Below are 26957 nucleotides of genomic sequence, written 5' to 3' on the forward strand. Positions count from 1 at the left end.
TGGGGAAACGATGCAATCACAGCAGGCTGTCCTTGCTTGCAGCAGGTGCTGCTCAGGACTCAGCCATATGCTTTGCTGGAACAAGTACATTGTAAATCCTTTCCTAATTTAATTTTCTCCCATTGCAAACTCAGATGGGCAGTATGAACAGTTTGTTGTGGCAACACAAGTATTTCTCTTCCTGGTGGAGAACTTTGCTTATCCACTGTATTCTATTCAGTGTGGTGTCGAAAAAAAAAGTAACTGAGCACTGAACCAGTAACATAATACTGCACCTGGCCTAGTATTACCTTTTTAACCTAGCTTGTATATCCTGTATTTATCTACTCGCTTGTGGGGGGGAATATCTCTTTCATTTAAGCCAAATGTTTTTTCTACTTACTGCTCATCATAGTACACACTAGCTGGCAAGAAGTTTTTTTCTTGCTTGAGACTGCTCTGCAAGCAGCAACTGCTCTCTACAGTTCAAAGACTTGCATCTTTTTCACCAAAATGTGTCCAATCAAAGGTTGTCCTTTTGTTACTGATTGTTTAGCCACGTATACAACTGGAGCCAATATTTATGTCAATCTAAACAGCAAAATGTCCAGCTCCTAAATGTCAGCAAGAGAGTTTAAAAGTTTGAGACAGGAAGGGATAGTGGACTTGTATGAAAAACAGGAGGCCATTTATGATGAATTTACTAAATCAGTGGGAAGTGAACACATGGTGTTAAATTCCCCCAGCAATGTTTCATTACTGATGTGTCTGTGTCTTACTGATGAGGTAATGGGCACCTTGACAACTGATTCCAACGTGCTTTAGGATATTCTCAAGTACTGTAGTGCCATAGTTGTAATTGTTTACCATTAAAATCTTGTGTGTAATTTTCAGTGAGGATTACTGACTGTGCTCATCTTGTGTGTTTCTGGAGCATTTCCAGGATGAATGTGAATTATATCTCATCACATAGTGTGTTTATGGAAAATGTGCCATTAAAGTGTCTCCTTTCCTTAGAAAATGAAATCCCTTGTCCTTCTACAGGCTTGCAGAACATTGGTGTATGTCCTCTGAACACAAATGGCAGAATACTGTACCTTGCTCTGGGAAAAACAAAATAAAGCAATTGCAGTGTTCTTAACTCTGTAACACCTCTCCCAAATTTAGCACCTAACCCCAAAGAGGACCTGCCATTCCATCTTAAATTCCTTGTCACCCAACTGCTGTTAATTTTTGTGTCAGATTGTGGTGTGTCCCCTCTGTCTGGCAAGAGTCCATCCTAACATCCTTGTCATTCAGCTTTGCTAGATTGTTGATTTGTTGTTAATTTGGAGGGTTTCTTAATTAGTATTTTTTAAAATCGTATTCCTGTATGTATAACTCTGAGAAGTCTCACCTGTTTAAACCTGCTCAAAAACAAAGGTAAGTAATTGAGATTTGAAAATGCTAATATAACAATGAAGAACACCTGCAGGCACATCTTTACAGCTGCTGTTTTCAGTAAACTGCATTACCTGGGATGTGAACTCTTCTTGTCCCTTTTGTGGCATTGAGCAGAGCTGTTTCTGACAGGGGGAGAGGGAACAGTAATCTCCTTATAATTTCAAAGATAAGATTAAATGACAAAGGATATAAAACCAAGAAGACTGGCAATTGTTAAACACAGCTTACTGTATATAGTAAAAGTTACTAACTAAAGAATGAAGCAGAAAGAATTGCCATTTCTCTGTGTATGCTGGCTGTGTTCAGACACATTACTCAAGCACTTCCTCAGGCTATGACTGTTGCAGACTACAAACAAATTTCAGATCTTGTTTTTCAGAGTTGAATTTTAAACTGCATTCTTGGGGTGTGAAGGAGGAGGTAAAATTGAGTCCCACTCAACCTTGTCCTATATTAAAACACTCCTAATTAAAATGCCATAAAGTTTCCCAGCTACTATTTGCGTGCAGGCCACTTGAAAAACTCCCCCAGTGCTGTTTGCTGTAACTTTTTATGGATTTCTTGAATGTATTTATTCTCTTGTATTAACATCAGGCAGAAAGTTACTACAAATACCTTCATCTCAAGTGCTTTTGATTCACAAGCTGGAAAATTAAAGGGATGCTTACTGCATTTAATTCCAACCTGCCCTTGCTGTAGCTTTATTTTTCTTCTAGGAACAACTTTCTGCTACACTTTCTCCAATTTCTGTACAACAGATACTTTTACCTGGAAAACCACTTTCATATCTCCTTATTCCACCAAAGGGTGGGAAAAATATTTCTGTGGTAATGGAACTAAACCTACAAAACCAGAACAGCCAAACTTGTAAAACTCGAGCCAGTAGAAGACATCTATTAAAAGCACAAGCCCACAAGGAACTAAACTTAGCCTTGCTGTTGCCATGCATGGCTGCCTCTGTGTCATTGCCTCCCTCCTGCAGAAGGTGGGGACACAGCCAGCTTTGTTTATGGAATCACAGCTCAGCCTCAAATAACTGTGGGCAGGAAACTGTCCCTACCTCTGGGGCCTGTGAACTGAACTGCAGACCGTGTGTGTGCTTCAAGGCACCCAGAGACTGCTTCAGCTCCTTCTAAAAAACTTTATGAAAGTTCCATTATCCATGTGACAGTCCTTGAACATGGACCAAATGTGCAACCTCAGAAAAATCAATGAACAAACAGAGAGCCAAGTGTACTCTGCCAAACCAAAGTGGTGCTCAGCCAAATCTCCCGAATGGGAAGCACTGACAGAGATACGCCCAGCAGCTGCAGCTACAGCCCCACCCCACTGCAGTAACTCAGCACAAGAACTTTGCTAAACTCCAGCAGAGCCTACAAGGCGGGGGGGAAAATCCCTTTTAAGGAAGCATTTCATGACAGTCAAGTTGTACATGCCCATTCCATTCCCTTGGACAAAGGAAGCACAAGCTACGTACATGGTTCTGTTCCTTTCCCTGTTCTGAGCTTCTGCACCAGTTGTTAGCCAAAAATAAACCCCATTCCACAACCATATATGTGCAACAGCCTCCTGGTGAGTGTGAACCCCCTCCAGCACTGCTATTACTCCACCCAGCCAAGACACTCTGCCACTGCTGCTGGGCAATGCACATAACCCAGCTCAACCGGGAATGCCTTCTACATCTCTTCTCTTTTCTGGACAAAAACAGTAGGAAAAATCTGGCAAAAACATGTCACAAGTTACTAGAAGTGTTTCAGGATCCTTTACTGTGGTCTTTGTTGAACTTTCATTCTCCAGTGGAACTAAAGAAGGATAATTTTCTCCTGGGACCTGCTTTAAAACACTTATCCATCTGCTGGTATTCAGAGAGAGTCAAGGTGTGTAACATTGAGGACTGGATGAAAAACAGTTTCCAGAAAGACTTCTGTAAGAGGCATGAGAACACTGTCAGTGATTTTTTACTAGACGTTTGCAACAGGTACGTTCTGTGGGTGTGAGTGTGCAGTAACTGCCTTGAGATGAGTGAAGTCAGAGTTATTTCCAATACTCCATAACCCCTGCCTGAAATGGAGCATGAAGTACATGAGTGCTTTGCCTTTACAACTGTAGTGTAAGTTCATTTTACATAATAGTGTGTACTTCCTTTAGATCTCCCTTAAGTCTATGTTTTCCTTCTTTTTTTTCTAAGAATTCATTATTAATATGGGAAAGTGCATTCCTGCCTCTCACAGTGCTGCTCAGCTGAACTACACCATTCTGGCAGTGTCTGGGGGGTGCCTGGAGTAGAGCCCAGATTTCAAACAATGAACACACCTCATTACAACCAAGGTCAATTAACATGTTACTAAGTGTCAGCTGTAGTTCAGTCTGAAGTTTAAACTCCCAGCTGCTTCTAAACTGCAGTGAGGGAAGAGAAATGGCACCACAGAAAAGCAGCTCTGGGTGCACAGCTTTTCCTTCACAGCTCTGCTGCTGCAAGACAGCTCTGAGGAAGGAGCAGAGCAGTGACAGAAGGAGGCTCACAGGGTAGAGCTATTCCCTCTGTGTGTGGGGAACATCAGGGCTGGCTTGGTCCCAAAGCAGAGCCAAGGGGCTGTGGCAGTGCTTCCCTGACATGGTGCACCTGTGCCACAGCCCTCAGCTTTGAAACAACTGACAAAATTATGGGCTAGTGACAGGAGAGAGCCAGCAGCAGTGCAATCTCAAAATAAGGACTGAAAAACAGCTTCAAAACAAATTAAATTGCAAGTGCCAGATTTCTGAAGTAAACGTTCTAGAACAATTAGATAAAAATCTGAATTAAGGAGGAATCAGCATACCTGTGCCTAGAAAGGATAATACAAGGTCCTATCTATTTTTACTGCAACCCATTGAAAGCATTTCCAGTCAAAATTCCTAGCACTGTGTAAAAAGAAAAATGCAAACTGAATATCCAGCTTTTCTTCCTGAGTTTAAAGTAGTTTTATTCTGTTCAAGCCTTTCTTGACTGCTGCCAACTTCTTCCTCCAACTGCTCCTAACAGAAAAGAGTTTAAAAAAATTCTGTCCAGAGGCCTCACAAGAGCAGCACTAACACAGACCTGTGTGTGATGCTCTGTTCAGCTCGGTGGATGCTGAACTGCTGCTGCCTGCAGAGGGGGCTGAGCCAGGAGCAGACATGGCACATGATTGCAGGCTGCTGCACAGAGCCTGCTCAGCACAGCACCAACACCCCACTGGGGACAGGCCTTTCCTCTACTTCCCCAGGCCTACTCAAGCAGCAAGAAAAAGCTTTTTTCATTTGCTGCATCATTGTTTATAACAACAGAATTACCAGTTTCAGTGACTCAAAGGAAAGTTTAAGAGCTGAGTGGGGCTTGAACACTGAACACTTTCTAGGAAGCAGCTGGCTTCAGGAAATCCAAGGAGATAAAATATATCTGCAATTCCTAAAAATGAAGAGTGGGAGTGCCTTACTTGCTCATGCTTAGCATGTCTGCACAGCAGTCTCTTCTCTCAGTTGTCCTCCACTTCATCCTGAAATTAATCTCCTCTCTGCTGGGTCTCCTCTGTCTGTGCCTGGAGAAGCACAGCACCATCCAACTCCTTAAGAAAAAATGATGCAGCCACAGCTTAAACAGGCCTCCACATGCCACTGTGCCAGCTGAGCTAGAGATGTTGCTACCAACAGAAAAAGCTAAGTGAGCTTTGCCTTTAGTTAAGCTGAACGTTAAGATCTACATGTACACTCACCTACTTGTGCCTCCTTGCCCCTCCTGATGAAGAGGAGGCATTTTTTCAGCCTTCATATTTATTATTGATGTTATTTGCTTCTGCAAGCTCTATGATTTATTTCTCCCATCTCACCTGTCACCATCCTGCTTTCAGATGTCCAAACCTGCTGTCTCTGACCCTCTCTGGATGTGGCCATGTTACAGATGACTGCATTTTGCAGCTTCTCAAGAACTGCCCAAACCTGAAGAGCCTCAAGCTGGAGAACTGTGTGCAGATCACTGACCACACCCTGGAGGCTGTGACCCTCCATGGAGCATCGCTGCGAAGGCTCCACGTGGATTTCTGCCGCAATGTAACACAGGCTGGGCTAGAGAGAGTCAGGGAGAAGTGTCCTTCAGTGATGCTGAGAGCAGACAGAAGTGCTAACATGATCCCAGACAGCAAACCAGGAAAAAAGCTGATGCTTGAAAAAGCATCAAGAAAATTGGTTCAGCTTTAAGGTGTTGGTATTTTACCTCACTGAGGTAGCAATGAACTGTTGCTACTTCCACGGGTTCTGGTCAAGTCCAAACAAATTTTTGTTTTGAAAAGGGAAAAGACATGCATCTCCTCCTGGATGGGCTTCAGGAAATAACTGCTCTCTGTTGTTCCTTGAAACTGGGAAACCCTGCATTGCTGTCACAAAATGCCAGATCTGCTGAAAACTGCAGTTCTGGTACCCTCGTGCTGCAGATGACCTCACTCAGAAGAGGGAAGCAGCAGTGTGTTTATTGAGGCCAAATAATTTGATAGAGTTCAATAAATTTTAGGAACTTTTAAGACAGTTTAATAGTGCAGTAAGTTTGACAGCAAGGTTCACTGACTGCATGGAAGAAACACAGACAGAGTGAACTGAGGCACAATGAGTCACACAGGGACCTGAGTACACAACATTAAGGAAGAGCCTCCCTCTGGGTCACGAGGTTCAAACTGGACCCTACACTTTCAAAACTCCTTATGTAATGGCAATAAAGCCACAGCAGAGAGAGCCTGAGTCACTGGAGGATTTTCACAAATTTTAGGACAAGAGTGATATACAAACTTCTGTTAAAGGGTATTACCTGACAGTCATTCCATCCACTAAGGAGGATAACCCCTCCCTGAAACATCTTCCTAGCAAAAGCAGAGTACTGACCACCAGCACTTCCTTGGTGATTAACAGTGGCAGCTAATTTACCAGGCTTTTTTATTTAATGAGAGAAGCGTGGATTCAAGGCACACAAAACAAGTTTGACCCTCTGTATGATGTACTTACATAAAAAAAGATGCACCAAATTATTTTTTAAAGCTGACTTTAAAGGAAGTGCAATCTGAACAAGTGCTAATTCAGAGAACTAACCCACAAGAGAAGACAGTGACTAACAGCCTGTCTTTTAATGCTAAATAAGGAACACAGTACAGACCAGCTGCATATAAATACCCATTTCTCACTGCAAAGTCCAGAACCAGAAGCTATTTTCATCCCAAAGCACAAGGATGTCCCCTTCCTGCACACTGCTCTGCTACCTGGAAGTGAAACTTTTTTTACATACTTTTGATGCTGTGCCACCATCTACAAAATTTGACACCAAAGAGGACTTTACAGCTCTCAACATAACTGAATATACTTACTTTGCCTTCTGATCCTGGTTAACTGATCCACAGATATACTTGGTACTCTCTAATCTGGCTGAGGTAAGAAATAAATCAGAGCATTACAGCAACTTAGTCAAACAATACTGCAATTCTAGAGAAATACTTGATCAGTATGAGCATCTGTAAGAAACACTCACCCAGAAAACCAACGAGGAAACGAAATTATTCCACCTTCATTACTTAGAGATATTTAACAGCATGACACTGTAAAAGTGGGATTTCATTAACTCCTTCCTAAAGTTCAAGTAGGGCCCTTATGCACCACAAGGTAAGGAAGAAAACTGGAAGAAGTGCAGATAAGGAGACACAGCAATCCTCACCCAGCACTGACAGCTATGAAAGGACATTGCTGAGCTGAACAAATTTACTGTGATGTGGAAATTGGGAAGCAGACACAACTTGTACCTTGGATACACTACAACAGCTCCACACACTGCTGACAAGCCAAAACAAGGCATGAACTTGTACAGTCACTGCAGCAAGCAAAGGCCTCCTCGTGCCACCAGCTCTCCCAGCACTCTGTGGTGAAAGACATCTCTGTAGTTGTAACAGGAACAGATTAGCAAGTAGCTACAAGATATGAAAGCACATTTGCATCTGTTTACATATTACATAAGCCTTTTTGCCAGTTTTCTACCAGGACTTGGTGGGGGGGAGGAGGGGCAGGGTACTTTGTGGGGTTTGTGGTTTGTTTTGTTTTTTAATTTTCTTTTATAGAGCTAAAAAGGGTCTTCAAACACTCTCCACTTGATTTCTTTCCCTATTTGTTTAACAATGCTCTAACTTATTACTTTGTTCATCCCCTCCTTGAATGGGGATATTTGTTCATGACATGGTAAAATCTGAACACTACTGTATTGCTACATTTTTTTCAGCATCAATAATGAATTTTCTTACTTCACAATCCAATCTGAAAATAGAGTATAGAAAATGACAACATTTTACTTAGGGTACTATGGAAGGATGGAAACGTGTCTACGGTTTTCTTTAGTTCCAAGCCATTAAAGTTCCATCAAGCACAAACCTTTAATCAACATCCCCTGTGATTTTATTGTAAACTGCCTCCAAAAAGATCTTCATTATCCAGAAAGCTAACAGCACAGTCCTCATAAAACTCCCATTTTTAGGCACAGTTCTAATATTTCCTGTGCTGATTGAAACAGGCTGACAAATCAGTGCCACTAAGACACATCCATGAAGTGTAGAATGCAATAATACAGGACTTAATATAGCTGTTTCCCCATTTATTTAAATACTGTATTTTTTACCTATTAAACCTACACATTTAGGCCAAGATGTGACTATACATCCTCACAACACAGTGATGGGACACCAACATCTCAGTCCAGTCTGAAACCTAACAGACAGTAAGGCAGGAAACCAAGTCTGCATGGTTCCAGAGCTGTGAGACCCTCCCTCCCCCAGCTCCTGATCCCCCTGAAATAATTCACTCTGCAGTGGTCTTTGATCACAGCTAGGCTTTTGCCTTTTTCAAGAGCCCACATACAGCCCTGAGAGAACTTCACCAGATAAAACCCAGATATGCAAATTTTCACAGCTTACCAAGCCCTCCCTCTGCGCAGTGCCAGCTGGCAGCAATACAGCAGCTCAGTCTTGGACAGCCAGGAAATTTCCCAATCAATCCTTGTTAATGTACAACAGACACATGAGAGAAAGTACCAGGAATTTCTACCCTACACTCCACACTCAGATGGACCAGTCTTGCCCCAGGTGAGAATGACACTAATAATAATTTTCACCAGCCCTCAGTTCCCAAAGCATCTTCCCAAGGAGTTGAGGGAGGAAGAAATGGAGCAAAGGGGAACGGAAGCAGAGCAGCTCTGACTCACCTAGGGACAGCCTCTCCCCTTCTCCCTCCCCAGGTACATCCTGCTCTGAACACCAAGCAGTGTTTGTAGCTTGACATCAGTGATGTCTTTCACACAGACAATGGGCAATTACCAATTGTCCAGCACTTCCCTAAGGCACAGAGCAGAGGTCTCCACGTGCAGTACTGCTGTCCCAACCAAACAGGAACATCCATCACTGTGTCACTCAAACCATGCTGATCACAATAGTTACAGCTGAGACAAAATGAGACCAAAGGCAGAACTAAAAATGTGAATAAAACCCACAACCTTGACTACTACCCTGTCCCTTCCATTTTAATTTTTGTGTACTCCGAGCAGGAATCAACTACATCAATGTGTCCATTAAAAATATTACTATTTTGCTCAAAATATTTAAAGTTTTCTGAATCAGGGTGGCAGCATGCTGTTACTGCCAACAATTACTACGGAGGAGCAAAATGTTTAAACAAAAAGCAAGAAGGAAGCAAGCCCAGCATGAACTTGTATTGCAGCACAAGGAATGAACAGCAGTGCACCCAAGCAGCCAGGGCCTCAGGCCAGGAGAAGGCAGAGCATGGGGCTGCACAGCACAGTCCAGCAGGCTAAACATTTTAAGAGGCTTTAAATGTCACACCCTGTCTCAACACTGTAAGACTGTAATTTCCTGAGACAAAATATCAAAGTATGAAGCCTGAGTAAGCCAACCACAGTTCACAAATGCATACAAGCAACCGAGTCTTGAATTTGCTTTATTTTTCTCTGCAGAAAGAACCCTGCACAGGCAATTCAAATTGAAACAAAATAAATATGTGAATATTCATGTAAAACTGTTCTGGCTAATGAACAATTATACACAATGTACAACTCTTCATGTTCACTGGGAGGGCTTACAAATGTACTATTCCCAACAAAAATGCACCAAAATGTCTCCATGCAAACTTATCAAAAGTGACCAAAAAAGGAGAAAAAACTTACCGATCATAGTTTTTTGTTTTGTTTTTCCTTTTTTACAATCACAAAAAAATAAAAACATCTAATTTTTTGTTACATTTAGAGTAACTAAAGTGTGGCCATCATCTATTAAGATCTGGTTTTATGCTCCTAAAACATCTATGGTTACTGTAAAATTATGTCAACGATGAATTGGACTTAGGGCACTATTTGTAGTAAAAGGAAGATGATTTTGTTCACAGAATGTTAATAATCTGTGTCTGAGCCCTCTGCATTGTCCACATTCCGGGAGAGCATGTAATTGTCCATGTCTATAGACCTGCAATTATTGATTGCATAGCGCAAACGCTCTGCCATGATTACTTGACTGGAGTAGGGTGGGAGCCTCAGTTGAAAGAAACAAGTCTGTGAGGTAGGCAAGCTGTCGTAAGGCTGTGGAAATGGATAAAAGGTGGGACACTGTAAGTTGTGAATCAAGTTAAAAATGCAACAATATCCACATTTCATTGCTCCTTACCTCTACCATTCTCACATTCTATCTCAAATTCCTTTTAAGAAGCAGACTGACCTTCCTTGTTTACAGCATTTGTTCCACCCTTAAGTATGTCCAAAACCACTGTAGCACCTACTCTGCAAGTAACACAACCCACTACTGAATTCAGCCTTTTGAAAAGTTGATCACATTGCTGTTTAGAAGCCCACTGCTAAATACCAAACAATGTTCAAATTACATACCCTAACGTGCCTTAGCATTAGGCAATCTGAGAGACACCCAACCAAATATGACAAAAAAACCCCTGTTAGCTGAGATTTTTGTCAAGTTTTTCATGTTGTTCACAGAGAATGTGCTTTCACTGCACAAAACCCCAAATGAACGCATCCTGTATACACTGTAAACTCATTGCAGTGGTTTTAAAACATTAAGAGTTCACCAGTGGTATGTTGCTACTTACACAAAATTAAAAACAGAAAGAAAATTACTAAATGAAAAGAGATTGGAACAGTTAAAGTAGACAAAGGTTTGTTTCTTGTCTTTATGTCCAATCACCAGTTCCACCAATTAAATTAAGATGCAATTCATGCAGCCTGTGTCCTTCTACACAACCAAAATGTCTGAGTTTATTAACTTAGAGCATATCCCATTCCACACTTTTTCTGTAAATTTACAGTTATGGAAATTGTCTCCTAGTGCCAAAGCACAGACTACACTTGAGAGGAAATAGTAATAATAAAGATGATAATAATAATAGAAACACCAGTGTCTTACCCTATCAACCTTCATTATTTGGAATCGCTGAGAGATATCAGCTGTGTTGGCTGGCAGTCGAGATCTTCCTGACACAAACCTCATGAAAAGGACTCTCTCCTCATTTGAAAATTCTTCCAGGGTGTGCCAGAACCACTGCACCAGCTGATGCTGCTCATCAACTTCTCTGTATCGCACAACCTTCTTCAGAACCTCAACTGATATTTCTGGCATTCCACAGACCATCTGCTCCAACTGCTTGGCAGTCAGAAGTGAAAGCAAAGGAACGGGAACAATCCAAGACATTCCTTCCCTGACAGCAGCCACCTAATGGCCAAAAACGGGAGAGACATTTGAAGTGCAACTGTGTGATCTCTGCCACTTCCTGGACTATCCAAACACAAATGTAACTTCAGCTGAGAAATGGCATTGAGAGACAGAATTACCAATGTCTTCTAAACAGAGCCTCCCACACACACGGCCCCTGCAAGGGCTGTATTGTTTCTAAAAATCCTAGACAATATTACAGATATTTTAAATTGTAGTTGCACATTAAAGAACATGTTCTGACCCAATACAGAGCTATTTAAAAAAATTACAACTTGGCAGCACAAATAATGATGGCTATACCAAGCAACTGTGTAAACAGTAAAAAGACTTTGTTCCAATTCAGATGTATGATGAGAATGCTGTACTTGTTCTGCAAGACTTGGGATTTGGTACCTCTGATGAGGAAGCTGTTTTCTAAGGCAGATAGTATCACACAGGCATCTTTACCTTATAATTAGAATGCTGCTCTCTCAAATGACAAAATACACAGAACTATGCAATAGGCAACGAGCACTTCCCAAAACAGATTGTGAAATATTTGCAGGATTTGTGTCATAACAAAAGATAAATAGTTTCAAGCTAAACAAAGGTTTGTCAATAGTATTTTCTTTAGCCATATGTTGTTCACATGTCCAGTTAGAGTACCCAGCATGCAAAACTGCAGGTTTTTTTCTCAAGAGGGGTTACTCAAATGGAAGACCAGCTCTGATTTCTAACACTCTTTTGCCAACTGAGTAATTACTGAGAAAAAACAAGACTAAATGTTTAAAAAAGGGTCAAAACATTTTGTGGGGAAGAAAAAATACACAGACCCAAAAATATGCAGAAAGCCAAACTTTTCTTATCACTGAATAAACTGTAATGGAAATAGGCACAAATTACCCCCTGTTCCCACTAACAACAGGGGCAAGTCACAATGAGGTTCTTACCTGTCGGTCCATTTCATGGAGTCTGTACTCAATTGCCCTCTCCACATACTCTTTCCTGTTTGAAAAGGTAAGTGGGATACTGTTCCCTCCAGGGATTATGGGAACCATTTTACCATCAGCACTTTGGCCAACAAAAGAATCTAAAGGAATCATCTGTTATGCAAAACAGAAAAAGTGTCAGTCACCCCAGTGATTCAAGCACAGCATTTTACTACAAGTCATCTAGAACTACAGTAAGATCACAGACCACTCTAAATGCACAAGTGCTTGTGCACTTAGAATGGAGAATGAAATTATAGAAATACTGATGTGAAGGTCAATCTAATATAGTAACTGCTTTCAGAATAAATCTAAAAGTGCCGTCTTTCTTATCTTACCTCATGGAAATTTTCTTCAGTAATCCCACTGTCTTCAATGTGAAGAATGCTGTTGAGGGTCTGCACATAGAGCAGATCTACCTCCTCCAAATCCTCCAAGATGAGTGGGATACAACAAAGTTGCTTCCAGACCATTGGAGCCAAATGAAGATCTAATGGCTTTTTTGTACGAATAGCTACACCCATGAGAATGCCCAAGAACTTAAACTGCATCAGATGTTCATCTAAACATGCTGAAGGGTTAAAGAGAAATCTGAAAGGAAAAAGAAGAAGTGAAAAGAGTGTTATTTCTATGCTACCTCATTAGAAGTAAAAGGGAAAACACTTCTAAGCACAGCACAGTAACTGCCAGCGCACTTATCAGCAATTGTCCAAATAAACTTTTCCAAATAAGATTATTGTTATCTTTAGCTGCTAAAACATTGGACCCTGAGGGAGGCAGAACTCCTGAGCACAAAGCCTGGCATCTTGATGCTACTCTGAATTCTGCCATCAGCAATCCAGCAAGTCCACGTTAAAGCCATGCCCTGGTTCACAATGAGGAGACAACATACTCTGAAGGCAAAAAATACACTAGAGACAATCCTGAAGTCTCATAATTTGGTATAAAGAAGTTGATGAAAGATTTCAATTTTAACCCACTACCATCTGCAATAAAAGCAAGTCCTGTACAACTCACCTATCCCTATTGTAGCCTACTTCAGCTGTAGCATTTGGGGAAGGAATAAGCAGGTCTACTATTCCAGTTTCCAGTTCCTTAAAAATCAATCAAAAAAGCCTTCTTAGAAAGAGGGAAAGCAAACTTAAGACAGAAGTATTAAGACATTTTAGCATTACAAGACAGAATATTTCACCATGGTGACGATTACTCCTTACAAATTCATATGAAACACTGAGAGAAGGTAAACATGGTAGGATGATTTTAAGTAGTAAAGACATGTTTATTTCATGACCTGTCTTTATGTCAGGCTACAATATTTTTTTCCCTGGGACTGCACTGTGATACATTCCTGTTACACATTCCCAAAATATTCACAGACGTACCTGACACATTTCTGTAATGGTGTCATCAAACACTCCACCTGCATCATCAGCTCCTTCTCCAACCAGCTTCACTTTCCAGGCACGGGAGGGTAAGCGAAGGTCTGATGCATTCAGCTTCACCACTTGCCTTGCTATCTGGACAAAAATGGGCTTGCACTTCCGACCCCTTTGGGGAAGAGACACACAGCCAAAAATTAACTCACAATCATGGAAAGGCTCTGAGTCACTCGATCAACAAAGCTGTCCAGAGAGAGCTCAGAACGCCAGAACAGAGGGCAGTGTATGAACCTCAGCATGCACACAAGGTGTAAGCCAAGGCCTGTGAGAGCAGCACTGACCTGGTGGAGATCCTTTTCACAGTGATCTGGGGCCCGTAGTTCTTGCCCTGCACCATGGTTTTGCCTATGGAGCGCACCATGGGCAGGGTGTACACCCGCGGAGCCAGCAGGGGCCGGAGCTGTCCCTGCACGATCCCCCACGTTCCAGCATTGTAATGAGATGTACTGTTCTGCAATGAAGCACCAATGAGAATAAATGTATCAATAAAGGATGTCATTCCATTCTTAACTGAATAACAGGGCTCCAGTGTTTCAGGACACAGATCAGCACTTTTTGGTTTTAGTTTTGAGGCTTGTAAGCTGTTGGAAACAAGAGCATATCACTTGCCAGTGATAGCAAAAGTGAAAAAGTAAAGCAATACCTTCAAGAAGTTTGTTTTATTATCGAATTATTTATTTTTAATTTTTTTTTACAAAAAAATTACAGAGCCTATTACTAAGGTCCATCTAGATCTGGTCAGAAACTCTCTAGCAGAACAACAAAGCCAAGCCAGTTTTTTCCAATGGAATTTTACCTGGTTATTGGGACTGAGGTTCAGTAATCGCCATGAAGAGTACATGAGGTCAGAGAAATGGTAGAGCAGTCTCAGCCTTGCTCTCACTGTATGAATGCTCACTTCTTTCAGTGCCCCATACTGGGGTGGAATGGCATCAGGTAAACCAAGCTGCAAAGGCACTGAAACACCTGCCACAGAAAGAGAAACCAAGCACTTGTTTGAGAAAGAGGAGCTGTATTGCTTTGGCTTGGATGAAGCTGATTTTCCTCACAGTAGCTTCTAAGGTGCTCAGCTGCCTACTGGGGTTAAACCACAACAGAAGCCAAACTGAGAGTAAGATCATTTGTGTATTAAACAGAACAAGGTATGGATATAAAAAACCCAATTTTGTCCTAAATATTCAGAAATTCTTGTCACACTCACAGCCCAGGAGACACCAGGACTAAAGAAAAGGCCAGACCAAAGCCCAGTTGCTCACCTGGAGCGCGAGGGGGGACGGGCGGAGCTGTCCAGGCTGCGCTGTGGCAGCGGCCGGCCGAGATCTGCCGCACGTTCTTGCCCTGCAGCACCGTCACCAGCGTGGGCTCCCGCACGTGGTTGGTGTGGCCCAGCCCCAGCTGCCAAAAGGCAACAATCAACAACTGACAGTATTGCTACAACTCTCCAAGCAAGAATTCAGAGAAGATGATAAAAAAATCGTATTTGTTTACAGCGTATATTGTGGTAAAAAATATCTGCCATCTATATATATTCACCTTTTATCTTTGACAAAATGCTGCACCTGCACCCAACAAGAGTAACAGATCCAAGTGTCAGAGAGACCTGAAAACAGCTGGAGACTTCTCAAAAAATCTCCCAGACTGAGGATCTGATCCATGCTGCTAAGTCCTGTATTTCAGTCTCTCATACATAGACAGTAAAGCTCCTACATCTCCCCTGTGCTATTTAAACAGCATTTTTGTTCTAGAATGTAAATCCTGGTTTACAAAAACACAGATGATTTTTTTAGTAAATGTAAACATTTACTGAAGCTGTTGTGACTTTTCGCCGAGTATCATATCCTAATTTCATATTCTGTGAGTTAAAATTTTCATATCACAAAAGGGTATTTTTTCCCCCCACTTCATATAAAACCAGTATTTTGAACCACAAGGAAAATCATATAAACAGCTTTCAGAATGAATTTCTCTACATTTTTACACTATTTTTTCTCGTCCAAAAATACAAAGTACCATATTAAAAAAGCCACTAATAAAAGTAATTTAAAATAGACACCTCAAATAAGTTCCTCAAAAATTATTCCAAACACCTTACTCAACAAGGCTTCTCAAAAACTCAATCCTAGAACACCACAGAATGAAGCTTGCCCAAACTTCCTGAAACATCAGTAGCTAATACATCCAGTAAAATTTGTAGCCTGCAGTAGAAAAATTCGAGTAATGTATGTGGTAAAGGAGGAGAATTTCTCATTTACCACGTTTTTTCTGACTTAAAAAAAATCATTCCTTTGAAGAGGTTCATTTATATTTCCATTATGGAAAGTATCTAAAGAGTTCAAAAATATGATTGACATCAACCATAAATATTTTAATGTTGAAAAGATGACAGCTTAAGAATTCAGAGAAAATCTGCAATTCTTCTAAAAAGCTAGAATTAGAGTAATTTAGGTAGCATGTTTGGAGTGCTTTCCCAAACTGGTACCATGGAAGAGCACAGAGAGTTAACAAGAAAATAATGGGAATCGCCTAAAACACAGTCATGCTGAGGGGTGAAGGAGGGAAAGAAAATCAAAGGAAAGCCGAAGGAAAGCCATGCCCAGCACAGCTGTGAAGGGCAGCAAGAGGCTCCCAGAGGTCAGGAGCAGGGAACAGGATGTACCTGGCCCTCGGAGTTGCTTCCCCAGGCGTAGACATCCCCCGTGGAGGACAGGGCCAGCGTGTGCTCGGCGCCCACGGCGATGTCCTCGATGAAGACCCCGGCCAGCAGCGGCACCTGCTGCGGCCGGTTGTGGTTGCGGGCGCGGCCCTCGGGCAGCCCGATCAGGCGATCTGCAAGGGCAAGCACCAGGCTCCAGGAGCAAGCAGCACTCTGGGGAATTTCATTACAGCACAAGCAGGGGAGGGACAGACAGCAGATCTGTACAGCCCTGGGGCTGGGACACGAGGGAGACGCTTTAGGGACAGAGTGTGGGTGTTCCCTGCAAACTAGTGCTGCCTACAGTGCTTGTTTACACTTTATCCATGGTCAGTCAGAAACAAGACCAAATTCTACTAAACCAAGGCCTCTAGATCTAAATGCATGGGTTTATAACAAACATGAATTAACTGACTTCAGAAGTTTATGCATGTTTCATTTAGTGCACATGGAAATACTGCTGCCCAGACTGTTAAACGTGTGAAGTATGTGCACTTCATTAGACAACACAAACTTTGAAGTAAACCAATGGTTTTGGATGTGTGAAATTCAATAAGTTCTAGGAAAATGCTCTTCAAAAAGTAAATTAGCAAAATGAAAGGTGTTCTGAGATCAAACTAGACAAAGCTACAAATCTGGATTTCAGGTGTATGTTAAAATTGCATTGTTCAAGTTTCAAAATTTACATTAGGGCAACATGTTTCTAAAAAGTAGCATTAGATCAATCTTAGAAACATGTCTTAATATTCTTCTTTTTCACCTGCAATTTACACATTTCCATGTTTATTTCTAAACATGGAAATGTCAAAAGAGCAGTTTGTCTTACCTTGGCCAAAAGTATACACGTGACCATCTTTTGTCAGTGCAACCGAGAACTGAGTTCCACAGGCAACTTTTTTTATTCCAATTCCACAAAGAATATCCACTTTCTACAGGGTAAAGTCAAAGGAAAACAAGCTAGAGTATTACAGGGCTATAAACAGAAAGCAAACAAAAATTCATCCTGTAACTCCTGCTTCCAAAAAAAATTTTTTTATTCCCACTGTGCAGCACAAATATTGTAGGACTATTTTAATTAACACTTGGAAATTAGTACAGGAAACAGAAACATTTTTTTTTTCAATGGAATGAACACCTTATTCTATGAACGATGATTCAAAATATCTATTTTTCCTGGAAGTGAGGGGGAGCGGCATGGGAAGAAGCAGATGGGTGTGGAAACAACCTTCTCCCCAGTTTCCAAAGGAAATCTCTCTTTTCTAAGATAATCCTCAGATTTTGACTATTTATACTGCTACTGGGTCACAGTTGCTAGGATTTACACAAAATTCTAGAGAGTACCAGGCTCAGCATAATGTATCATCAGAAATATTTGTGCCAGATTGTGTAACAACAGCATGGAATTAATAACATCTGCAAATCACACGCTCAACGCTGTGCAATATCTTTAAGAGCACTGAAAGTTTATGCAAAGAATAATTTCCTTGGGAATCTAACCTGTGGTGAGGACTTGGCAGTAGAATTTCCCAAACCAAGTTTACCATAATCTCCATCTCCAAAAGCCCAAACCATTGAGCCATCCGTTGACACGGCCACAGTGTGATTGAGGCCACAGGCAACCTGGGTGAGAGATATAATGTTATTACCACTGCTTTTGCTGATTACTGAGTCAAACATACCAGCTACCTTTAAGAAGAAAAACTGTGTTTTACAAATGAACTATCCTTGTAAAACCACTAAAACTTCCACTGCTTATGAGCGTCTTAAAGACCCTTAGGACTGAAAAAATACAGCAGTGTTTTATCAACACTTGTTTTATCTCAGCTCACAGAACCACAGGATGGTATTATGGCAAACATGTTCCCTGCTTAAAAATACATTTAAAAATCTCATTAATTCATGTGTAAAAATGCCCAAATCTTGAAATGTTAAAAATATAGGCAGTTTTGCACAAAGATGATCAAAAGACTCAGGAAAGTAAGTATTTAAAAAATCATACATACTCAAATTTTGCCATCATAATCAAAATAAAAGCCATGGTTAAAAACCACAATTGAACACTTAAGTATGTTAAAAACACAAGCTTTAAACTAATATACAATGCTAATATTAGATAAACCATGCCTGGCCAATCTGGTAACCTTCCAGCGCTGTCACTCTTTCTGGAAGTTTCTTATTTGAAGTATTTCCAAGCCCCAATCGACCATAATCACCATTTCCAAAGGTAAAAAGTTTGCCATCTGCTGTCACCACAGCTGAGTGCTTGAAGCCACATGACATCTAGAAGTAAAATAAGAATTATTTTTACACACATTTTATACTTGGAAGTTTATATTGACTATTACATGTACATATGTAGTACCTCTCTTGACCCTAAAACATATTCCTTTTTAAAGAGCTAAAATACAGACATTTTAGTATTAACGATTTCTCCAGCAACTCATCTCTTAACTCTCTTCAGTGGCAATGGTATGGAGGGGACTGGAGGATATCTGCATGAAGAATTTGCTGTGTGATTATCTAATTTTTTTTATAAAGAAACCTCCTGTCAAAAGCAAATGTGTGCATTGTTAGTACTGAGGAGGAGGTCTTGGTGACCAGTTTTGTAGGTCAAAGTCACCTGATGAGGATGAAGGGAAACTATAGATCATGTCAGCATTTTGATCATCTTTAAATCACCCCTTTCTTCCATGCTCTATTTTTAGTCCTCTCCAGTACCAACTGTCAATTAATATATCTGTGGTATTGACATGCTTTAACTGGAAACAACCACCCTGGTTCATAAAGCCCAGAGAATTAAAAAGTTGCCTGTTTTCATGCAGTTCTACAGCACTGGGTTCCCAGGCCTGCAGCTGGAAGGAGAAAGAAATATTTTGAAACCTGCACAACTTCTTCTCCCTGCAGAGCCTCGATCTGCCTGGGCCGGCGCTGCCTGTCGCTGTTCCCGTGGCCCAGCTTGCCATAGTCCCCATCTCCCCAGCTGAAGACTTCCCCACTTTCTGTCAGAGCCATGGAATGTCCATCAGAGCCACAGGAGGTCACCAGCTGTGTCACAACAAAGCCTAGCAAAGACAAGTGAGAAAACAAAGCTTAGCATCGCCTAGAGCAAACTCTTACATAGATTTATCCATGGATGCTTTGTGGCAGCCAGTTAGGTCTGGGGAAAGGAACAAACAGCACTAAGGTTTCTTTTTATAGCAATTAATTTACTTTTAATTCAAACAAAATCTTTGTTTTCTTATGGAGAGCTTACACTTCTGTCTTGCCATTAGTACTGAAATTAAATGTTCCCAATTTGAGCAGACAATTTTCCCTGAAGCTTTCTTAAAAGAATTTTAACATACTATTTAAATCTTAAAGAAATATGAAGATCTTGTTTATTTGTTCAAATTTTAAATTAGAAACTACAATATTTAAACAAGTAAATCTGCAGAAGAGCATCAGAATTATTTTGTTAGAAAAAAATTATACTAACTACCAAAATGCTTATTTATGCTCCATCACTGGATTCCTCTCAAATACAACAGTTTTACCTTGCAGTGCTGAAATGACAGTTAGGACATGAAGATCATCAGAATTTCCTTGTCCCAGTCGCCCATAGCTCCCTTCACCACAAGCCAAAACTGTGCCATTGGCTTGGATGACAAAAGTACAATTCTGACCACAAACCACCTAGGTTAGAAAGACATGAAGGAATGTTAATAAAGTATATGATAAATGCAGCATTGCTGCAATACCTGCATTACAGCACACCATTTCCTTTTAATTTGTTTTCTTTGCAAATATATCAAGACAGTATTCCATCAAGCCAATGCTATTTCAGAAAGCCTAACTGTCACATGTATTACGTGAAAGTTGTATTTTAAAATCACGTTCACATAAAATAATTCTGTGTTGTCAGATTTCAGTGGCTTCTTGGTTTGAATTTGTTAAATAATTTAAGATTTCCTTTCTAGTGAAACCCATGTTTTGAGATATTTAGAGTTAATTCAAACAACAAATTGAAAAGACATTTAGAGAGGGATTTTGACAAGCTTTACAAACAACAGATGGCAAATGATGAAATCATGACTGGTTCTAAGTGATCACCTGCTGGGCCTGGGAGAATGAAGGTGCTGCCACTGGGATCATGACATTTCTGCCAGCCTCTGCCAGCTGCCCATGCCGTCCTGCTCCCCACAGGTACACGTCACATTTGCCTCCCAAGTGCCAATCCTGGGGAAGAGCATGAAAGAAGCCTTTAGAACAAGTGCACTTCCAACAGCTTGCCACATTTCAAAAGAACAAAAACCCCTCCAAAGCACCTCAAACTCTCCAAATGATCAATTTTACTGACCTCTGGCCTTGATGTTGCCCAAGACATGATCTGTTCATCCATGCCATTGATCCATTTACTGTTATCCTACAAAGCAAAAGCCACATTTACCATGTTCAGCACAAGAGATGCACATTCTTTTTTGTTATACAATATATACTTTCCTAAGAACAATATTTAAATTATTCTAAACAAAAATGCATGCAGACTAGCAATGACACTGTTATCCATGACTTGTGATCCAAATCAATGGAAGAAAAACTAAATTCATGATGAAGTAATCTTTTTCTACTTACTGATGCATAGGGCTTTTTGAAGTTTCAATTGCAAACACTGGCTTGAAATGTTATAAGCTTGCTTATAAAAAATTCCTAATAAAAATTTCTGGTTTGGTTTACATAACAAGTCATGAAGACAATTGACACCAGCAAAATAATTCAGCATGAGAATGTGACAAAATGTTACTCTTAAAACAGCACTACAAAGCTCTGTATTTCTTCCTATCACACATGAAAATTACTGTCACAGTTTTGGGTTGTTTTGTATTTTAATGTGCAACTGACTAGCACTCATTACACACACACACAGACAGAGCAATCTTAACAGTATATTTTAACCAGTTAATTAAAAAATAAACTTATTGCTGGTGCTTATATTACTAAATATAAATATTTACAGTTCAGGGATTTCACTGCATCATAGTGTGTGCTCAGTAACAACACACTTGGCTGTTAAGACAATATATCAACTTTTACCATCAGGAGAGTAAGCTCATCCTCTGGAACAGGCTCCAGGTCTGGGACAGTGAAGGACTCTGGGAACTGAGCTCCCTTGGCCAGGGCTTCAGCAGCTTTTATGGTAGTGGAGAAGCACTCGAGCCAGGCCCATTCCGTGGGGTTCCAGGCAGAGGGGTCAGGTAGGCAGCTCTGGTGGTGGGGGGGCACGGGGGGGTTGCAGAGCAGCCGGTCCAGGTGCAGCCCCACGGCCAGGGATGCCAAGCACTGCATGTAGGGGCTGTGAACCAGCTGGTCGCCACACACCACATGGGGCTGCAGGGCAGCAGGGAGGAAAAGGAACAACCAGTTAGAAACATACACCAATCACTTCAAAATACAAGCCCTTAAAAGCTAGCCCTGTAAAACAGTACCTTCCCCCAATGCTTAAACAAAGTTTTTCTAATATTTTAAATATTTTCAAATTAGGAGACTAATAATTTGAGAATAGTGAAAGATACTTCAAATAGAAGGTAGGAAAGTCTTCTGGGTTCTCTGGTGAAAGACTGAAACCAGAGATCTAAAGAGTGAACTCCTGTCAGCCATGAATGCTAATAAGCACTGGCACTTCTCCTACCTTCTCATAGGCGTACTGCTCCTGCAGCATCACGGGCAGGCGCTCCAGGAAGGCGCGCATGCACGGGGCCATGTTCAAGCCCAGAACTCCCTGCTGCTTCAGAGCAGTCCTGCACGTCGCCAGCACGTGATTGGAAGAGATCCACTCCGAGGTGCAGTTCACCACCAACACGTCCTGTTCAACAGCAGTCACAGTAGTCACATTAGAAATTAAAAATTCACATAGCAGGATCATTCAGCTCCATTGATTGGTTTCCATAGGGGCCAGAAAACACACAGGCTCAAACATTTCTGTCTCACCTTTGATCTGTTAGAGCAGGCAGCAACTCCAACCTCAGGGATCCACACAGCAGTCTGGATAGCTCCAGACCCTATCACAACACTCTGCAACACTGAACCGTCCTAGGGAGAGAAGGGGTTGGAGTCAGGTGCAAACAGAGCTACAGCTCTGTTCAAGTGCATACACATTCCTGAGGGATGATACTCTCACAAGCTTTCAATTATTATTAAAAACTGAACAGCTTAATCTAAAAGCAGAAACTCCTCATTTTTATCATATTAAGGAGATAATATAACTAAGGATTTAAAAGTGTTTAATAATCCACATTATCTAGCGCTTTAAATTAGAGTCCTCAACATAAGAGAATATTGTTCTTAACTATAACAAAAGCAGCTGGTTCTGCAAAGCCTAACTAACATGACCAACTCTACAGAATCAATCAATACTGAACCATAAAGTACTTCAATGCTAAGTACAATTTCAATTTATACTTTATGATGTTATAACACTATTTTACACCACACTTTCTCTAATGCATCTAACAAGTGGTGAGGTGGAAGTTGGTCTGGTACCTTGACCAGGTCAGATACTCTTACTAAGAATGAGAATCAAGGCACACAAAGATGATCTTACCCGTAAAGACCAGATATTCATGAGGCCACCAAGGCCCCCAGACACCAAGGCCAGCCCATCAGGACTGAAAGCAACAGTGCGGACAGGAGTGATGTGTCCTCTCAGCTGGAACACACACTTCACCTCCACTGCCTTCCTGTATCCATCCTGCAAGCAAACACACACTTGTGGAACGCTGCACTACTTCCAGGAAATGGAGTAGCATGACATGTCTGTATTCAGCAATAAATACTGATCATACACACACACAGCAAAGTTCCACTAAATAATTTAAAAACACCCAGGCCCATGACAATATTTTATAGATAACTTGATCACATTATCAGCTTTCTTCCCCTTACAAAATACCATCAACATCAAATTGTGGTCACATTACAATTTATGTAGGTGAAAATCTTCACTCTTTATCTACAAAAAACTTTGAACTCTCACTAAATTTTAGGATAAACTGATCAACTTTTAAAGGAAAGAAAACAGACCAAAATATAATCTTCAGCCTTAACCTTAAATAAATGTTTCAATTTCCTGTTCTGAAACTGCCTACACATACACCAATGCAATGTAAACTTTTTTTAGCAAATTTCTTCTCTCAGGAAACTTTGAGATTCAAGTAACTCGCTCATATTCTTCTCCTCTTTCAACTTCACAAAGAGCAAAGAGAATTTCTTACACACCAAGTTTTGTCCTTTTACCTTGGCACTTGTTTCTTGTTCCCACCATCCTTCTGAGCACGCTGAGCTGGACGGCAATGTGATTATTATGTCCTGGGGAACAGTCCAGACACACACCAAACCATTGTGGCATCCCCTAAAGCATGGCAAGTGACATTAGAAAAACAAAATAAAGATATTAACTAACAAAATAGCAGGGGTCTGATATTAACTTATATACCAGTAGTCTTCAGGACCTTCCTATAAAACCACATTGCATCAGTCAATCTAAAGTAGAAGGGCCTGTTCCCAATGGGTCAGTGCAATTTTTTCCTATTCCTCACACGCTGTAGCTTTTCCATTTCTATTAACAACATATTCTCAGAAAAAAAATTTGGATGAAGCAAAAAAATTCCAAGCAGGACTAGCATCCACAAGTCATGGAGAACACAGCTGGGTCACTCTTTTTATTTGAATTCTGGAATTTCATAAATCTCATGACAAGTAACTTACTGAAAGAATATTATTTTTTTAAAAACAAACCCTTTTCTTTGCTACTGACACTACAGACTGGAAGAAAACTCCTGCAGAAGAGCTACAGAAACAACAACAAAGCAATGACTCACGTAGCTAACAGGAGCTGGGCCTTGGGTCCTTTCCCTGGCAGAGCACACCAGGCAATGCCATTCACCAGGGCTGGGTGGGACAGGGAGTGCAGGCGCCTCCAGCACCCTCCCAGACACCCCCAGAGCTTCACTGTCTCCTCTTTGGCACAGGTCAGGAGAATCTTACCAGTTGGATCCCACTTCATACTAACAACTGTGTCCTGTTGGATTTCAAAAAATGAAAAGTTGGTATGAAGTAACACAGTAATGAGGAGGAGATTTAACTCTCAGAGCTAATGTAACTTTTAATTACTAACAACAAAAGTATTTTCTTCTCATATAAATCACAGATAGAGAGTTGCAATTATAAAGTCATAATGCCACAATTCAGAACTATCAAATTAAAAAGACTTTAAAAAGTTTGCTGAAAGAAACTAAATGGGAAACATAGAAAAAGATGTTTTCTTTTTACTGCAAACCCTTCTTGATTATTTTTCCCCAGAAATAGCTTTGAGTCTGAGGTAGGAAAAGAAGACAGCCCATAGCAAGAAGGCAAGTACAGATTTATTGCCACAGTGTGGGACTGTCCTGCTTCACACAACCAGAGCAGTTCTTGGAAGCTAATCAGGATGCTCTTACTACACCTACATTTGAGGAATTCTGCTCTTAGCCTAACAAATAATTAATGGATTATTAATGACTCATTATTACATTCTGGCCAAGCAAAGGTTCTAAATCTTTGCAACTGCATATTTAGAAAAACACCTTTTGCTTTGCACAGAAAGCTAAACAGAAACATGTGACATAATCAAAATAAAAATTTATTATGAGCACTCTTACCAAGTAAAACAATTAGTCTTAAATCCAGTCAATGTACAGCTGTGTGCTTAATTCACTTCCATCACTGTATGTACATACACTCCACAGTGTCTGATAGCAAAGAGGGTATCAAGTTTATCTTTCTTTTATTTTTTTTACATTTGGTATACTGTTCCTTCAGAGTACATTACATTAATATGTGTATCAGAAATAGGTGTGAATTTTTAAAATAACATTCACTTGTCTTTATAAATAGCTTTCAAATAGAGAGAACAGCTTAAACAGATTTTACCTACAAATAAAATTTTTACCCACAAAAAGTGTACATTAGTTTAAAAAAGACCAGCTCTACCTTATGTGCATCAATGAGAACGACTCCTCCTTTCTCAGTCGGTTCCTTTGTTCCTAGGAGCAATTTTCCATCTGAATAGCCAACAGCAAATGGTCTGTCTTCACTGAACCAGGCCAGGCATGTGACAGACACTGCACGAACAGACAGCACAAACATTCATTAAACTAAACTGAACTTCACTCCTAATCCAAAGAGGTTTTTGCAGTGCAGTTGTCTAATCTATGAAGTGCATAACAATGTCCACCACCACCAAGGTCACTTAACATATTCTGGTCCGAAAATTTTCCTGAACTCATATGATAAAGATAAAACTGAGTGTCACTAATGACAGCTGTTGAGATTATTTTGCACTACTTTTCTCATTCTTCTCTTTATGAAAAAACTGAATTTACATTCCTGGTATACTGAAAAGAACTATACCAGGTAAAAGAAAAAGAGTAGACTGAATCTTATACATGTATCTGAGATAGGCTTCTAAAAAATGCTCTGAAAACAACTTACCTCCCCTAGCAAGTAGATATTGCTTCACTTGATTCTGCCAAAAAATATCTGTGAGGCTTCCTGAAGAAGCCAGATGCAAAAGCACACAATACTACCAAAAATCTGCTACTTGATGTCCTTTGGGACTGAAGCTATAAAGGAAAAATGCAATCATTGAGGAGTTCCAATGACACTCTGCAGGCCATCTGCAGACAGAGCAGACACTGCAGGGGATCACTACTGTTTGTCCACAAGGGCAAGGAATGGCAGGATTTTACCAGATTACTACCCACTGTCTGCCTCTGCTGTGGGGGAATCAGGATGCAGATAAAGATCCCACAGACTTTTCTCCTCCCATGAACTAGAAATCATATCCCATGAACAATACCCAAAAATTATTATATACTTCTTTAATAAAAAGTGGGAATGTGTTCACAATTTTAATTTCAAATACTGATGCAGTCTCTTACCATCCTTTCTGTAGCAGTGCTCCAGTTCCAGCCTGTGCATGGCTGAAATATCCACAACTTCAATAAGAGCCAGAGATCCATCCATGCGCCCAATTAACAACAATTCTGGAGCATCTCCTGTCCATGCTGCAGCTGGCCCTTCTTCTGGCCAGGCTAGTGCAGATACCCAGTGAGACTGAAGATCTAATAAGCCTTTTCCTCCTAGGAGATCAAAAAGCCTGTTAAAACTACTTCATTTTCATAAAGAAAAGAAAACAGTAATATTTTCCCCTGGGAAAGTTTTCTTTTTCCATGGGAAAAAAATTAAAGAGATCTTACTGAGAGCTAGGACACACTACAAATTCACCTAAGTTACAAGAATACAAAGCAATGGTTTGCTAATCTATGCAGACACAAAATCTAGGCAACAAATCTCATGTATCATTCAATTTAGGTGGTTCTGCTACGGAAGGAAGCTGAATTCTTCAGTACCCAGTAAATTTATAGTTTTCTTGGGGACTATCTATTACCATAGGCACAGTAACTCATGATGTTTCTAAGTGCAAAGCAACAAAATAAAGTTTACAAGCTACAGGGACTAAAAGTCCTCCTCTCAAAGACGTGTATCACATATCCACTTGGGGTCAGCACCTTTCTCAAATTAAACATGTTCACAAGAGACTATGGGAGATGGTAGGCATTTAACTGGACAGTTAAACACTGGTGTAAACAAACATGCA

The 26957-nt window shown here is 40.6% G+C and overlaps 2 protein-coding genes across 2 annotated transcripts in view; one reads left to right on the forward strand and one right to left on the reverse strand.

Annotated features, from left to right (window-relative positions):
- Positions 1-2241: 2241 nt before the first annotated feature.
- Positions 2242-5901, forward strand: FBXL22 (F-box and leucine rich repeat protein 22). Its single transcript, XM_054272885.1, has 2 exons — positions 2242-3400; positions 5289-5901. Exons 1-2 carry the CDS (start codon positions 3066-3068, stop codon positions 5632-5634), a joined length of 681 nt encoding a protein of 226 aa, XP_054128860.1. The 5' UTR covers positions 2242-3065; the 3' UTR covers positions 5635-5901.
- Positions 5902-7876: 1975 nt separating this feature from the next.
- The window catches only part of HERC1 (HECT and RLD domain containing E3 ubiquitin protein ligase family member 1), an 82823-nt gene continuing 63742 nt past the window's right edge, over positions 7877-26957 (reverse strand). The window contains exons 54-78 of the mRNA XM_054272421.1: positions 26239-26439; positions 25289-25419; positions 24139-24338; positions 23555-23669; positions 22863-23009; positions 22250-22351; positions 21951-22124; positions 21356-21649; positions 20622-20687; positions 20375-20500; positions 19819-19957; positions 19166-19347; positions 18410-18565; positions 17783-17905; positions 17112-17214; positions 16250-16419; positions 14850-14988; positions 14390-14559; positions 13875-14044; positions 13537-13702; positions 13172-13248; positions 12493-12745; positions 12116-12268; positions 10878-11183; positions 7877-10042 (exon numbers count right to left, since the gene is read on the reverse strand). Of these exons, the coding sequence (XP_054128396.1) occupies positions 9857-10042; positions 10878-11183; positions 12116-12268; positions 12493-12745; positions 13172-13248; positions 13537-13702; positions 13875-14044; positions 14390-14559; positions 14850-14988; positions 16250-16419; positions 17112-17214; positions 17783-17905; positions 18410-18565; positions 19166-19347; positions 19819-19957; positions 20375-20500; positions 20622-20687; positions 21356-21649; positions 21951-22124; positions 22250-22351; positions 22863-23009; positions 23555-23669; positions 24139-24338; positions 25289-25419; positions 26239-26439 (4049 nt within the window). The 3' untranslated portion in view covers positions 7877-9856. The remainder of the gene's footprint in view (positions 10043-10877; positions 11184-12115; positions 12269-12492; positions 12746-13171; positions 13249-13536; positions 13703-13874; positions 14045-14389; positions 14560-14849; positions 14989-16249; positions 16420-17111; positions 17215-17782; positions 17906-18409; positions 18566-19165; positions 19348-19818; positions 19958-20374; positions 20501-20621; positions 20688-21355; positions 21650-21950; positions 22125-22249; positions 22352-22862; positions 23010-23554; positions 23670-24138; positions 24339-25288; positions 25420-26238; positions 26440-26957) is intronic.

Source organism: Melozone crissalis, unplaced genomic scaffold (assembly GCF_028551555.1).
Source record: "Melozone crissalis strain CALT ecotype California unplaced genomic scaffold, PUWL_Pcris_2 ptg000014l_1, whole genome shotgun sequence".
NCBI classification, from domain to species: Eukaryota; Metazoa; Chordata; class Aves; order Passeriformes; family Passerellidae; genus Melozone; species Melozone crissalis.